Source organism: Piliocolobus tephrosceles, chromosome 13 (assembly GCF_002776525.5).
Source record: "Piliocolobus tephrosceles isolate RC106 chromosome 13, ASM277652v3, whole genome shotgun sequence".
Taxonomy (NCBI): Eukaryota; Metazoa; Chordata; class Mammalia; order Primates; family Cercopithecidae; genus Piliocolobus; species Piliocolobus tephrosceles.
In genome coordinates, this window is record NC_045446.1 from 38195120 (window position 1) to 38209162 (window position 14043).

Here is a 14043-nt window from a genome sequence, read left to right on the forward strand (position 1 = left end):
AGAATAAGAACTGCTATAAGGAAGAAGAGTATGGCCTGCTGTATATGCCATACAGCTTCTCTCAGTGTACATCTCCCCTATCCCAAACTAAATAAGAGCAGCTTCAAGAAAACTACTCCAGAGATTGAGTGTGACTGCAAGGAGGAGGATGGGATTCTCACCCATACGCACGTGAACTACACAAATGAAAGGTTATTAGGGCTTCCAAAGAATCAGGGTGATAAGTGAAAAAAATTATCCTCAGGGAAAATTGATCTTTATTTCCTGGAGTTCCAATAGCACAGATATCCACATCTACTTTTTCCTTGAAAGTTTATAAGGACAGAGTTGTTGGAGGTGTCCTCATGAGGAAGCAAGGAGAGAACTGAAGAGCAGCTACTTAGCTGCTTGCCCTTCTAGAATGTGTTGTAGGTATTATTATTGTGTTTTCCTGGGGGATAAGTGGGTACTTAGAAAGGTAAATGAACTCCAGACATATTGAAAGGGGCCTACTTAAGAAGAGTGCCTGCCAAGGTAAATAAAACTCTGCAATAAGGGGTGTGTGTGAGTTCCAAGTTCTGAGTGTAAGCAGTCTCCCAGGGAATGTGGTGTAGGAACTCCCCAAGCTCTCCAGAGGGGGTGTGGAGGTTCTGATCAGAGAAAGTCTCCAGAAAACACTAAAAAAAAAAAAAAAAAAAAATCCATTAGAAAAAGAAAGCTGGCATTTGGACAGGGCACTCAAAGGTCAGATTAAAATAGTACTAGTCGTATGACATCTTTATGTTCCTCCTCTCATCCTCTACCAGCTTTGGAAGAACTCACATGCTGTAAAAACTGTGAGAGAAAGAGTGGAAAAGCAAGTGAAGAAATGGTGAATAAACAGGTCACATTACACCCCTCCCCTCTTGTCCATTGCTGTTGTTTTGCTGTTTCCAGTCCCAAGAAGAGAAGATGGGAGAAACTTTTGTAGAAGTTAAGATTGTGCCACTCTAAAATATACCACCCTGGCATATAAACTATTTTTAGTTAAAGGCACATGCAAACATTAGATGCAAGATTATCACCCTGACCTTCAGTTTCTTAAAATCAGGAGATAAAACTCACATGTGAATGATGTGCTTCCTATACTAGAAGTGTCATCAAAGACAGGAAGTTGAGGCCAAAAGAAATCTGTACAAATAGCCATTGTTAGATGAACACTTATCCTTCTAGCCACCTCTCCACCCAATCAATGACTATAGCCCAAGCCTCTTTGCCTTGTCACATTTTCATAATTTATTGATCCTTGTGTAATTCAGTATATAGGTTCTCAGCTTCAACTGCATATTTGATCTTTATTTCTTTATAAAGGCTCCTGTGCCATGTAAAACTTGTATTAAATGAATTTTATGCCTTCCTCCTGTTGCTCTATGTTATGTTAATTTAATTTAATTGTTGGACCTAATTTGGAAAAAGTACTAAAAAGGTAGAGGTACAATTTTGCCTCTCCTAAATTTTGAATTGCATGGAGGTTTACAGTTTTAAACTCATATTATTTCTAGACTTTCTAATCTTCAACATGACGTTTATAAACTTGAATGTGATTGGCAAAATAAGCCAAATTGGCCTGTGTTATATTTCAAGAGCAGAGAAGGCAGATTTCTTCCTTTGAAACTATCAATAGCACAGCTTGAACCATGTCACTATTCTAATTAAACACCCTTGGTGGCATGTCTTCACTAGAGGAATAAAGGCTAAACTGTTTGTCTTATGTTTAAATCCTATTACAGATTGACTTAACGTAACCTTATTTTCCATCTCTGTCACACACAACCCAAAGTCCAGCTCCATTAGTATTCATTTAACGGCTGTCTGTTGAACAGCTACTATGGCCAGATGTTATGCTTGGTAAATCAGAAATGATCCCTGCTTTGAAGAATGTAGAGTGTGTTGAAGGGAGTTAGCCTAAGAGAATCATAAATAAGCTATTCTCCTAAATATATATATATATATTTTTGACACGGAGTCTTGCTCTGTCGCCCCGGCTGGAGTGCAGTGGCCGGATCTCAGCTCACTGCAAGCTCCGCCTCCCGGGATCACGCCATTCTCCTGCCTCAGCCTCCGGAGTAGCTGGGACTACAGGCGCCCACTACCTCGCCCGGCTAGTTTTTCTGTATTTTAGTAGAGACGGGTTTTCACCGTGTTAGCCATAATGGTCTCGATCTCCTGACCTCGTGATCCGCCCTTCTCGGCCTCCCAAAGGGCTGGGATTACAGGCTTGAGCCACCGCGCCCGGCCCTAAATATATTTTTAAAATTCTAGACATCCGGAGAAATGATTGACTATATCTGATGGTTTCTGGGTTGCATTAAACACTGACTTTTTTTTTGTCAACTGTGTGTTGCTTTTTCATGCCTTTATGTGGTTGACCATGACGTTCCTTTTACCTGGACTTAATTTTCCCCTTTATATTTTAACTTTATACAGAAATTTCATTCATAAGGTTTCTATTCAAATATCCTCTCCACTGTATAGTTTCTCTACAGAATTTAATTCCCTCCCCTGTGTTTCCACAACACATCATTCAAACATTTACTATAGCACAAATAATGTTGCCTTAAAAAAAAGAAAAGATTTAAGTGGCTGTCTTCCCACTGGACTGTGCGTAATTTGTTTCATTGAAGAAGATCCATCATGTAGGATTCTTAAGATACACACACACACACACACACACACACACACACACACAAACACACAGATATGTATATTTAATGAATGACATTCTGGAAATAATGTAACTTAAAAGATTATGTGAGGTCAGTTAGAAATTTTGTATAAAATATTTGTAAGAAATTTTAGTTTATGAGAGTCCTACCCTAAACCTAACTAATTAATATCTTGAATCCAATCTCCAGGGGATCAGTTTGCTTCACTTTTTTTTTCAACACAAGCTGTATCTCAAATTTAAACTGACCTTTCCACAAATGAATAAATAAGTCACAGATATCATAAGTGTAAATGTAAATATTCTGCCTAAAATTATTACAACTTCAATAGATTTTTACTGGCAATAAAGCTTTCATTTGATAGCTGTATGTTCAGAACTGGCAGGCTCTCAGGGATAGTAATAAAAATAGAAAATCTTACACCTCTTCTACAGATGAAAAACTGAGATCCAGAAAGAGTCAATGCTTTATTCACACAGCTTGAATGTAAAAAAAAAAAAAAAAAACAAAACAAACAAACAAAAAACTTATAGTATATTGAATGAAACATATTACTACTCCACTATCATGACATTCATGTACTTAGTATTCAGGGTTTCTATATTCGTGAACATATTGGAAATCCACTTATGATTCACTTTTTATTTTATGAAGTCACAAAGTAGCATGAGTCACTTAGCTTTTGATCAAAGTCAGACTCAGCTCTTCATATATTTGTCTCTTCTCATCTTTTCTCTATTTGTAATTTGAGAGTGAATGGTAACTCTTGTAAAGTCACATATGCAAACTTTTGTTTGGAAAAAATATCCTTGGCATAAGGCAGAATAAAATCCACCTGAAGAAACTGGGTTAGAAGAAGAAAAGATAAAGTCAATAGACATGATAAAATGAATTCTTGGTTCTTATCTTGAACATAAAATTTTAGATATTCTCAAGAGTGAATTGTTAAACTCAATGTTGACCTACCATTTGAACAAAACCCATAATATGGGGTGTATTTCTCTTTCTCACTGAGTGTTCTAGTCAATGTTGTACTTTTACAGCATAGAAGATAAAATGCTGGTGAATACTGAAAAGATGGCAAGCTTGTGCTGTGGGCACGTGGTACTTGTATATGTGACTTTTGGTGAAATCGTGATTCAGGGAGAATGTGCCAGCTTTGGTAAAATTTCTGCATTTGTGATTTTGGACACTTTTGAAGATCTTAGATATAAGGCTTATTAATGCCAAGCATCAACTCTCAAAATGTAAATAAATAAAATAAAAGCAATATGGATATTCAATAAAATTTAGACTGAGAATTTAGAGCAGGAAAGATTTTTGTGGAGGCGTGTTAGCCAAGGAAGGTTCAGAGGTAAATATGTTTTGAATCATTTACAAATTCAATAAGTTTTTAAAAATTTCTATTATATACATGTAGTTAAAACAGCTCCCAGTGATTAAAACAAAGCAAATGAAACACTATTACCAAGAGGCCAATTCTCTCTAGGAGTGATCACATTTAGTATTGTGCAACTTTCTTTTGCTATCTCCAAGATATATCATACATGTAATCTTTTGTTTAATATCTGCTTGCATGGCTTCCCTGGTTCTCTGTGTCTTCCTTTTGCTAAAACACATCATATCTCTAATTGTCAATAACCTATCAGTTAAATAGTACACACAGGGCATAAACCATGTTGACCTTGTTCAGCATCAACTCTCTAAAGCTTAACCCAGTGTGGCACAGAAGAGGTGCTAAATAAATATATTACAATGAATTATAGTAATTTATAACACAAGATACAGATAAGCAAATATAGCATATGATAAAGATTATGATAGAGTGACCGACTATACACCTGTGCCAAAGAAAGCCTCACAGATGAGACAATATTTGAGATAAATTTTGAAGAAAAGGAAAGTGTTCTGAGAGAAGAGGCAAAAGGAGAAAATACTTCTTTTTTTTTTTTTTTTTTTTTTTTTTTTTTTTTGAGACGGAGTCTCGCTCTGTCATCCAGGCTGGAGTGCAGTGGCCAGATCTCAGCTCACTGCAAGCTTTGCCTCCCGGGTTTATGCTATTCTCCTGCCTCAGCCTCCGGAGTAGCTGGGACTACAGGCGCCCGCCACCTCGCCCAGCTAGTTTTTTGTATTTTTTAGTAGAGACAGGGTTTCACTGTGTTAGCCAGGATGGTCTCGATCTCCTGACCTCGTGATCCGCCTGTCTCCGCCTCCCAAAGGAAAATATTTTTTATATTATCAAACTACAGATAGCTACATGTCTTTGTGTAAATTGGTTTAAGCAAATAAAATGAACTAAATTTTAATGAGCTCCTAGTTCAGGTTAGCTTCAGGCAGAGCCAGATTTATGTTCCAACATTACAGTAAAAGCAATCTCTTGGGTCTGTTTCCTTTGGGTTTTCTTCATTTTCAGGCTCCCCAGGTCATCCTCAACAATACCAGGCCCTCTCCTCATGCCTGCATCAAATTTCAGTTTGAAGCCTCATAGTCTTTCCAAGCCCAGAAAGTAAGTCCAGAATTACCAACTAAAGCCTTAAAGTTCATTCTGATTGGATAAACTTAGGCTCCCTTCTAAATCAATAACATACTGTATGGTCATAAATTAGTCAGGCTAACTCCCAGACACTGTGGTTTTATCTACTAACATTACAATTGAGAAAGAGACAAAGAAGGTTTCTTAGAACAAAACAAAACAAAACAAAACAAAACAAAAAACATGGCCGCTGTTTCCATAAAGAGGACAATGAGCACTGATGTAGTTTTATACTGCAACTGCCAAGGTAGACCTTATGTATTTTTTCCTAAAACCATCCGCTGAAGAAAATAAGTTTCCTCATACTAAGGAAGATAAAAATCCATGGGCATTTTCCCCTGAAGTAACCTGAAAATACAGAAGAAAAGGATAGTCATTAATATATCAACAACTTCCATAGCCAGTTTCTCAGAGTGTGAAAGAATCTTTGGCCCAGTTCCTAACCAGATGGTTAAATATGACATGTCTCAGTGGTTATACAAGTATAAATTTATGCCTGTGTCCCATCCCTGCATGAAATCACAAACAGGAACATAAAAGACCCACATGAATTCTGCCCTGAAATAGAACTGAATCAGACAGGCTTGGCCAATCTGAGACCCCTGGAGGAGTTTCTGTAAACAGCCTAAGATTAAGCAGCTCCTCCTCCCCCTACAAATTAAATAAAATTTTCTCTTTAGTGGGAGGAAGAGAAAAGTAAAATGTTGCCTTAGGGACCCATTACATTTCTATATAAGGCTCAGTTTCCATCTATTTTAGCTGCAAAAGGATATGGAGTCAGGAACCTTGAGAGCAGAGCTCAAGGCCACAGTTTGTTAGATTTCCATAAACAATGAATGATTGCTTGGCTGCAGGCGCAGATTAATGTTACCAGATTAATGTTACTTGAACAGGAAAAAAATAAAAAAGAGGAAACCTAAAATTGATCTCCCACAAATAGTAAGATAACTATCAAGGCTACCGGCCAATGCTATTAATTAGCATTTGAGATTTGCTTTTCTATCCACATTTGACTTAACCTCCCACTACTTTAGAACATGCATCTTTTGTATGAGCCAGGTAGATCTTGTTGCCATCCACCAAAACTAGAAATTCATGATCACATCTGTCACTGAGAACTCTTACTGTTGCAAGTGACAGAAGTGTCAACTCAAATTAGGCATAAACAATAAAGAAGTTATTGGCTCAACCATAAGCCAGTAAGTTGGAAGTCTGCGTTGGAAGGCAGAATGGCTTCAGGCATAGCATAAATATGGGGCACAAACTATGTTAACAACTTCCATAGCCACAGGATATTCCTTGGAAAAGGGATAACTTTCCAAGAGAACATTAGAATATTCATACTGGAAAGAAAGGCATGTATTCAGGGATGGCAAAAAATAAACTGACAGACACACGAATGAATGCTTTGTGATAATATGCTCTTTATTCTTGTCATTTCATTCTCCAGGAATGCCCTCCTCCTTTCTTTTTAAAAGTCTGTGTTTCTTTATAATTTCTTTCCTTTTCTATCTTCTTTGGACCATATTTATCTCTTCTACCAAAAGGCCAGAACACTTCTACTTTATCATTTATTTTTCCTTCAGCATACACTATAACGAATAGCTACCTCATTTCTCCCTTAAGTGATCATTCCCGAGTTACAAACAGCTCATGGGTGCTACAAGAGGTAAATTCAAAAGTCTGTAGCATGGAAGATGGAAAAAATTTCCACTTAGAAACATGATAATACCGAGTGACAGTTTCCAGGATATGAATTTAATTCATTTCCTGAATATGAATTTAATCCAAATTCCAGGAAATTAATTTAATTAATTCATTGTGTGACTCAGGTACAACATAAACATTTTAATTTGACTTCCAGAACCATCCTAAATCCCCTAGTCCTCCCTAACACGTGCCTCTAATGGTGGAGAGAGAATACTGCTTCCACCCACCACTTGCCTTGCTGGAACTGGGTGATGGGAGGAGGTCCTCCTTCACCACCATTTTTGATGGCTCCCAAAACCTGAGGAAGAGACTGGAGTCATAGAGAGTGCACAGGGGCTCCACAGGCGGGCTTGAGTGAGATGTCATGGGGGCAGAGGATGCAAAAGAAAAATGTTACATTCATTATGGAAAAGAAGCCTAAGAAAAATGTTATATTCATTAGGGAAAAGAAGCCTAATGTGGATGAGGACTAAAACAGTGGCCAAGGCAGAGCTCAGGATTGCGTTCATTAGAAAGAAGCAGTAGGGGAAGGCTGACAAGAATAAAGAGTAGTATGACTTAAGACTATGGAGTAAACCCTGGAAGAGACTTCTAAAGCTTACGTTTTAGGAGATGAAAGTCTGAAATTAAACTATATTAGGCAGAGTGTGGTGGCTCAGACCTTTAATCCCAGCACTTTGGGAGGCCGAGGCGGGAGGATCACAAGGTCAGTAGATCGAGACCATCCTGGCTAACACGATGAAACCCCGTCTCTGCTAAAAATACAAAAGAAAAAAACCAGCCAGGCGTGGTGGCATGCACCTGTAGTCCCAGCTACTCAGGAGGCCAAGGCAGGAGAATCGCTTGAACCTGGGAGGTGGAAGTTGCAGTGAGCCAAGATTGCGCCACTGCACTCCAGCCTGGGTGACAGAGCGAGACTCCGTCTAAAACAAAACAAACAAACAAAAAAACTATATTAAACTACCCATATAGTTTAATTTCATTCAATACAGACAGTGTTGTCTATACTGTGAACCTTCCTCATGCAGGATCTTTTTTGTTGTTGTTGTTCTGTTGCCTTCTACTTCTTTGTAACCATCTACCACAAACGATCCTGATACTGACTTCTACAGGGTGAGATGAGAGTATGAAGATAAGGCTGAAAGAATGACTCTTAATTATTGCTGGAGACCCATGGATGAGGAGGAGCCAGGATATGCCAGTGATTCCAGGAATAATAGTGTTGTTACCAGTTTAGGCAGTTGGCTTACACATACACACTGTTATGCATGTGTGTATGTGTGTGTGTCAAAGCACGTAACATATATGGCTACTCTGTAAGTACTAATGTGATGAGTGAATGTCTTCTCTAATATTAACTAAAAGCAGGGGCCATGCTTTATTCTTCTCTTAATGAATTTTTATGCTTGTACAATGTCTTACATTTTGGTAGGTCCTACATTATACTGTTGACTGACAAATAGTGAACATTTTATACACTGGAACTTTCACTAATTCTTATTCTGCTCACCTTTTTTGGTGATAAAATTGCCTTTTTCAATTCAAGTCTCTGTGACTGAGTATGTATTTTATGAAGTTAATAAAGCTCTACTTTGTTTTAATGAATCTTATGAAGAATACCTATAAAAGGATATGAGGAAATTTTTAAGAAATGTTTTATTTGATTTTCTAAGCAAAATAAGATAAAAAAAAAAGTCCAAGCTCTCCGTGGTCATCCTTGTGTTCATGAGAAATTGTAAAATATGTAGTATCTGTTTGTGGAAGCTGTGATTTCCAAAACCCACTCCTTGGCTCTACTGTAGAATTAATACTTCTGTAAATGCTTTTGCTTTGAGACATGTCTTCATGTTGGCCTTGAAAATGAAGCATGAATTCTGAAATTTCACTAGCTAGAGTCAATTATTCAGTGGAAAAGAAGAACTATAAAATGCTGAGTTGTGCTCATCCACTATGGAATCAGATAAGAATTCTCAAGAAAACATCTGCAGAACAAATAGAAGAAAAATATAATTTATTTAATGTTAGAGGACAATAAACAAAGAAATGATGAGATGGGGATTCTTATATTACTAAAGATGGTTAGACTGACTCCCAGATCTTTGTATTTTTTGCAATTTATGCAATTCACTCTCAAGAGCATTTGTTTGGTCTAAAAGTCATGTAGTTGCAGGAATTAACTAGGAAACTCAGGGTAATATGAGTATTTGTTGGACTTTTCTTGGTTTTCAGATTCAATATATATATCTCTTGTCCTTATAGCAATTGATATGAATGGCCCAGGAATTTGGAGGTTGAGAAGTCACAAGACAGTAAGATAAATAGGCAGAACAATGGAAAAAAAGAAATGGGCCATCATCTCACCCATTAAATGTATATTCTAGGCCCCTTCCCTGCACAAAGTATTTTTCACACATTTTTTAATCCCACAGTCAACTCTACAAAGTAGGTGTCTCACTGAGAATAGACAGAGAAATTTTAAATAACTTGCACAAGTTCTAAAATCTCCTGTGTCTGTGCTACATTCATAGTTGTTCTATGTCAAAGTCCAAGTCATATCTTATGTAATGATGACCCTTGGGAGTAAGAAGACACATAAGGGTATAACAATTCAGGATACAGAGAATTATAGGCTGACTTTTATATCTAATTATCTGAGTGACCTGAGACAATTCACTCATACTCTTTTGGTCTCACTTGTTCCCTATAAAAGCAGCTTATAAATCTAGCTCTGCCCATCTACAACTTAGTCACTTTGGTCTAGATAATGTATGATTGTTCCTCTCTCTGTTTCCTCTTTAATGCATTATTCATAATTCAAAGAAGGCATCTTATTTCTAAAGGCTACATTAACTCTTAATGATGAAAGCAGGAAGTCTTTTTTTCTGGCTTCTTTTTGTCCAGAGTGGGAACAAAATAGAGAAATTTAATTTCTGGTATATACATAGCCTTATTTTCCTTTTCCAATTTCCACTGAAGTAAAGTAAAATTTCCAACCACTTTACAAGGACTCCTGATATCTTCAGAACATTGTTACATGTTGCTAATACCTAAAGCTAACACAGACACACTGAATTCAAGACAAATTACTGACCTCATTAAGACTATGGAGATGCCACTGTCATCATCAGGCGTCAACACCCAAGCAGCCAACAGAAACCAAGGTCTTCCTGCAGCCAACACCTTTCTGTTTTTTCCAGTGCCTCACATACATTATTTTAGAAATACTTCTATTGGTAGAAACACAGGAATGCCCACAGACATCTGTAGGTCAAAAGGAGTCCTTTGCAGTCTGACATTTTATCAGAATGTAATGGGAATGTTTGTAACACAAAGAAAGAATAAATGCTTGAGGTGAGAGATACTCTCTTTACTATGATGTGATTGTTATGCATTGTATGCCTGTATCTAAATCTGTCATGTACCCCCACAAATATATATATATGGCGGGACACGGTGGCTAACACCTGTAATTCCAGCACTTTGGGAGGCAAAGTTGAGTGGATCACCTGAGGTCAGGAGTTCGAGACTAGCTTGACCAACATGGCGAAATCCCGTCTCTACTAAAAATACAAAAAATTAGCCACCTGTGGTGGCATGAGCCTGATGAACATGGAGAAACCTCATTTCTACTAAAATTACAAAATTAACCTAGCATGGTAGCCCATGCCTGTAATCCCAGCTACTCGGGAGGCTGAGGCAGGAGAATTGCTTGGACCCAGGAGGTGGAGAGTGCGGTGAGCTGAGATCATGCCAGTGCACTCCAGCCTGGGCAACAAGAGCAAAACTCCATTTCAAATAATAAATAATAAATAAATAATACACACACACACACACACACACACACGCCACACTATGTACCCACAAAGATGAAAAATTTAAAAAATTAGAAAAAGAATCATGACATTTGTTTCACTTCCTACCAAAGAAGTGAAACATATATATATATATATAAAATACACACTGTCAAACATTCCTGGGGATAACTGTGTATCAGTTTGAGAAGCTCAGTTTGTAATACATAGGATTTTGCAATTTGCTTCATATAAATTGTGAGCCCTAGCACATGGTGAATCATCACCTTCTGGAAAACCATTATAATAAGTAATCTCACCTCCAGAGTGTATTTTGAATGATAGTTAGCATATGCTAGCTATTAGTTGCAGACATTGTGCTAAATGGTTTTTGACATTATATCATTTAATGTTCTTAAATACTCCATGAGGTAGGGATCTTTACACCCTTAATATATATAAGGAATCAGAAACACAGAGTGATTCATTTAACTTTCTGAAGTCATGCAATTAGTAGCAGAGCAAACTCTGAATACTAGTATGACTCTAGAGTCCAGGTAATTACTTCTCTGCTGCAAAGTTTACACAATAAAAATGTTAATTTAGATGGGAATCCTGAATTACCTGATAGATTGCATTCCTAGGTAGGCAACTTCTACTTCTGTCCCAACCAGTATTCAAATATTATATATAGCTCAGAAAAGTACAAAAATAAATGACATAGACTTTTGTATTTATTTACAAATTATAAAAAATGAGAATATCAAATATCAGATTGTCATTATAGCTTATATTTTCTGCTCATACTGAAGCAAGAACTTTCTGAATAGAATTTTCAGAGACTATAAACAAGTGTATTTAGCTTTTGAGATCTCAAATTATAGAGTAGGAAAAAGAAAGGACAATCAACATCAAAGCTGAAACATGAGAATGTGGAAGTCAGATACAAACATGGACAATATAGATAGTTTATTGATCATCTAAAGATAGGCAAAATTGGGCTGGGTGCGGTGGCTCATGCCTGTAATCCCAGCACTTTGGGAGGCCGAGGTGGGCGGATCACCTGAGGTCGGGAGTTTGAGACCAGCCTGACCAACACAGAGAAACCCCGTCTCTAGTGAAAATACAAAAATTAACTGGCGTGGCTGTGCATGCCTGTAATCCCAGCTACTCTGGAGGCTGAGGCAGGAGAATCGCTTGAACCCAGGCGGCAGAGGTTGTGGTGAGCTGGTGCAATAAATGTTAAGGAATATTGAGATAACTTAAGAGTCATACAAAAATTATGGAAGCAAAAAGAGGAAGCATTCTGAGGGATTTCAACTGAGATGTGTTGAGTTTGAGGCATAGCCAGAATAACATGATGGAAGTGGCTTCTAGTCTGTTTATAGTATGCATCTCTGAAAATGACATTGTACCTGTACTATGGATGTGTTGGCCAACTGCATAAAGACAATAGTTGAATCTAATGGAATGGATGTGCTAACTCTGACAGAAATGACTAGAAGACAAAAATATGGTGAAAAAGACATGAATATTTAACCTATCAATTCTTTTTTTATTAAACTATTTTTCTAACCAAGTCTACTGTAAAAAGTTATGTACATCTGTAAAAAATTAATTTCCCACTTCTATGAAATTGTAGGTTCAATATCTAGGAAGTCTCAATTTTAGAAGACAAAATAACAGCATGGAGATTTTTTCTTACAGTTGAAAGAAAATTTATAAAAGAACATCTTATCTCTTGTTTATAGAACTCATACTGTAAAACAACTCATATAATACATAATAGTCTATGAGCAATAAATCAGAAATTGACTGGGGATTATATAATAAGGAAGTTTGCCAAAATTCTTAGAAGAATCCTCTTATTGTGTAATGGAATTTATTATTTCTACAAGGTTTTTCATGTGACAGAGATCAGTGTCCAACAATATCCAGAGTTATAATAGCTTTGCTTAACTTTTCCATTCCCATTACAATGCCTTCTTTTATAAGGAAAGATAAACAAATTATAGCAGTTTTACTTTAGTACAACATTTAAAATATCTATCATGCAAATTTTCTACAAAGCACAATTAATTCACTATTGACATACAAGAGTTGTTCATTATAAACCAAACCTTCAGAATTTGTTGGTGAATGCAAACTATTAGTATATAGTATTTTTCCCTCAGACCTGCAGAGCAAGAACAAAAACTGAGATTCTAAGTAAGTAACACGCAAAGGTTTAAAATTATTCTGCACATTTAATTCTATTAACACTGTCAGCTCATATAGAATTGCTTAAGTCAGATCATAAAATAACTAAAAGGAATATTCTCTTGTTCTTAATGAGAACATAAATAATATATTACCCTTTATACAATTGTGCTTAGGAATAAGAGATAAAAAAGATGAATTAAAATGGCAAGTGTTTTCTTTGCAGTTTATGGTTGAGATTCCTGATTTCACCAGTCATGCCAAACAAAACTAAGCCTTGATAGTCCTGAGCATTCAGAGGAACAAAGTCTATTACACCATTAATATTTTTCTGAGTTTACTGACTTTGTTTTCTGATACTTAATTCTATGCACAAAAACTTCAGCCCTCTAGTTTTTACTTCAAAAGTCTATTTATACATTTTGGGGAAAAAAATAACCGAAGAAACTAAAATTGGCATCAGCTATACCACCAGAAAATGGATGACATCAACATTTATTTATTACACATCGGACATTAAAGAAGTACAAACATAAGTTAAGATACTCATACATATCAATCTAAAGGTTAGCTTACCAGTCGGGACAGAACTGGAGTGCTGAAGTTCCAGTTGACTAGAATCACCAGAGAGTTCAGTCAAACAGGGTAAAGCAAAACCTGAGTTGGAAGCATGCTCATGTCTGAAGCCTTCAGGAGAATAATTATCCAGTTCAAATTTTAAAGCTGACATTGTAAAATTCCCAAATAATTATGTAAAGCAAAGTTCATACTATTGAATTCTTTAAAATTAAGGGATAGGATAAAATCACGGTGTTCTAGTCAATCATAACAATAGGCTTTCCTGTAATTATTTTCGCTTGGAAATCCAAAGGAAATAAAACACGCAGAGCTGACTCTAAGAAGTTTTCTGTGTTAATGCCTTTCCTGGACAATTAACTTCAATAGGATGGATGAATTTTAGAGTCGTTTTTCTTGAAGATATATTTTGCCTTTAAACCACAGCAGCACTCATCCCATCTCAGAGAGGCGGCAATGAAAGTAAAATGGGCTAAGTGAAGGCATAGACAAGGCTGCAGAGAGATGCTTTTAGTAAGTTGGTACTAGAAGTTCTCACATTTCTGTATGC

The 14043-nt window shown here is 36.7% G+C and overlaps 1 protein-coding gene across 1 annotated transcript in view; it reads right to left on the bottom strand.

The window, feature by feature from the left end:
- ANO3 (anoctamin 3) overlaps positions 1-13701 on the bottom strand; it is a 474227-nt gene extending 460526 nt beyond the window's left edge. Inside the window, exon 1 of the mRNA XM_026454059.1 lies at positions 13494-13701. Coding sequence (XP_026309844.1) covers positions 13494-13647 — 154 coding nt within the window. The 5' untranslated portion in view covers positions 13648-13701. The remainder of the gene's footprint in view (positions 1-13493) is intronic.
- Positions 13702-14043: the final 342 nt, after the last annotated feature.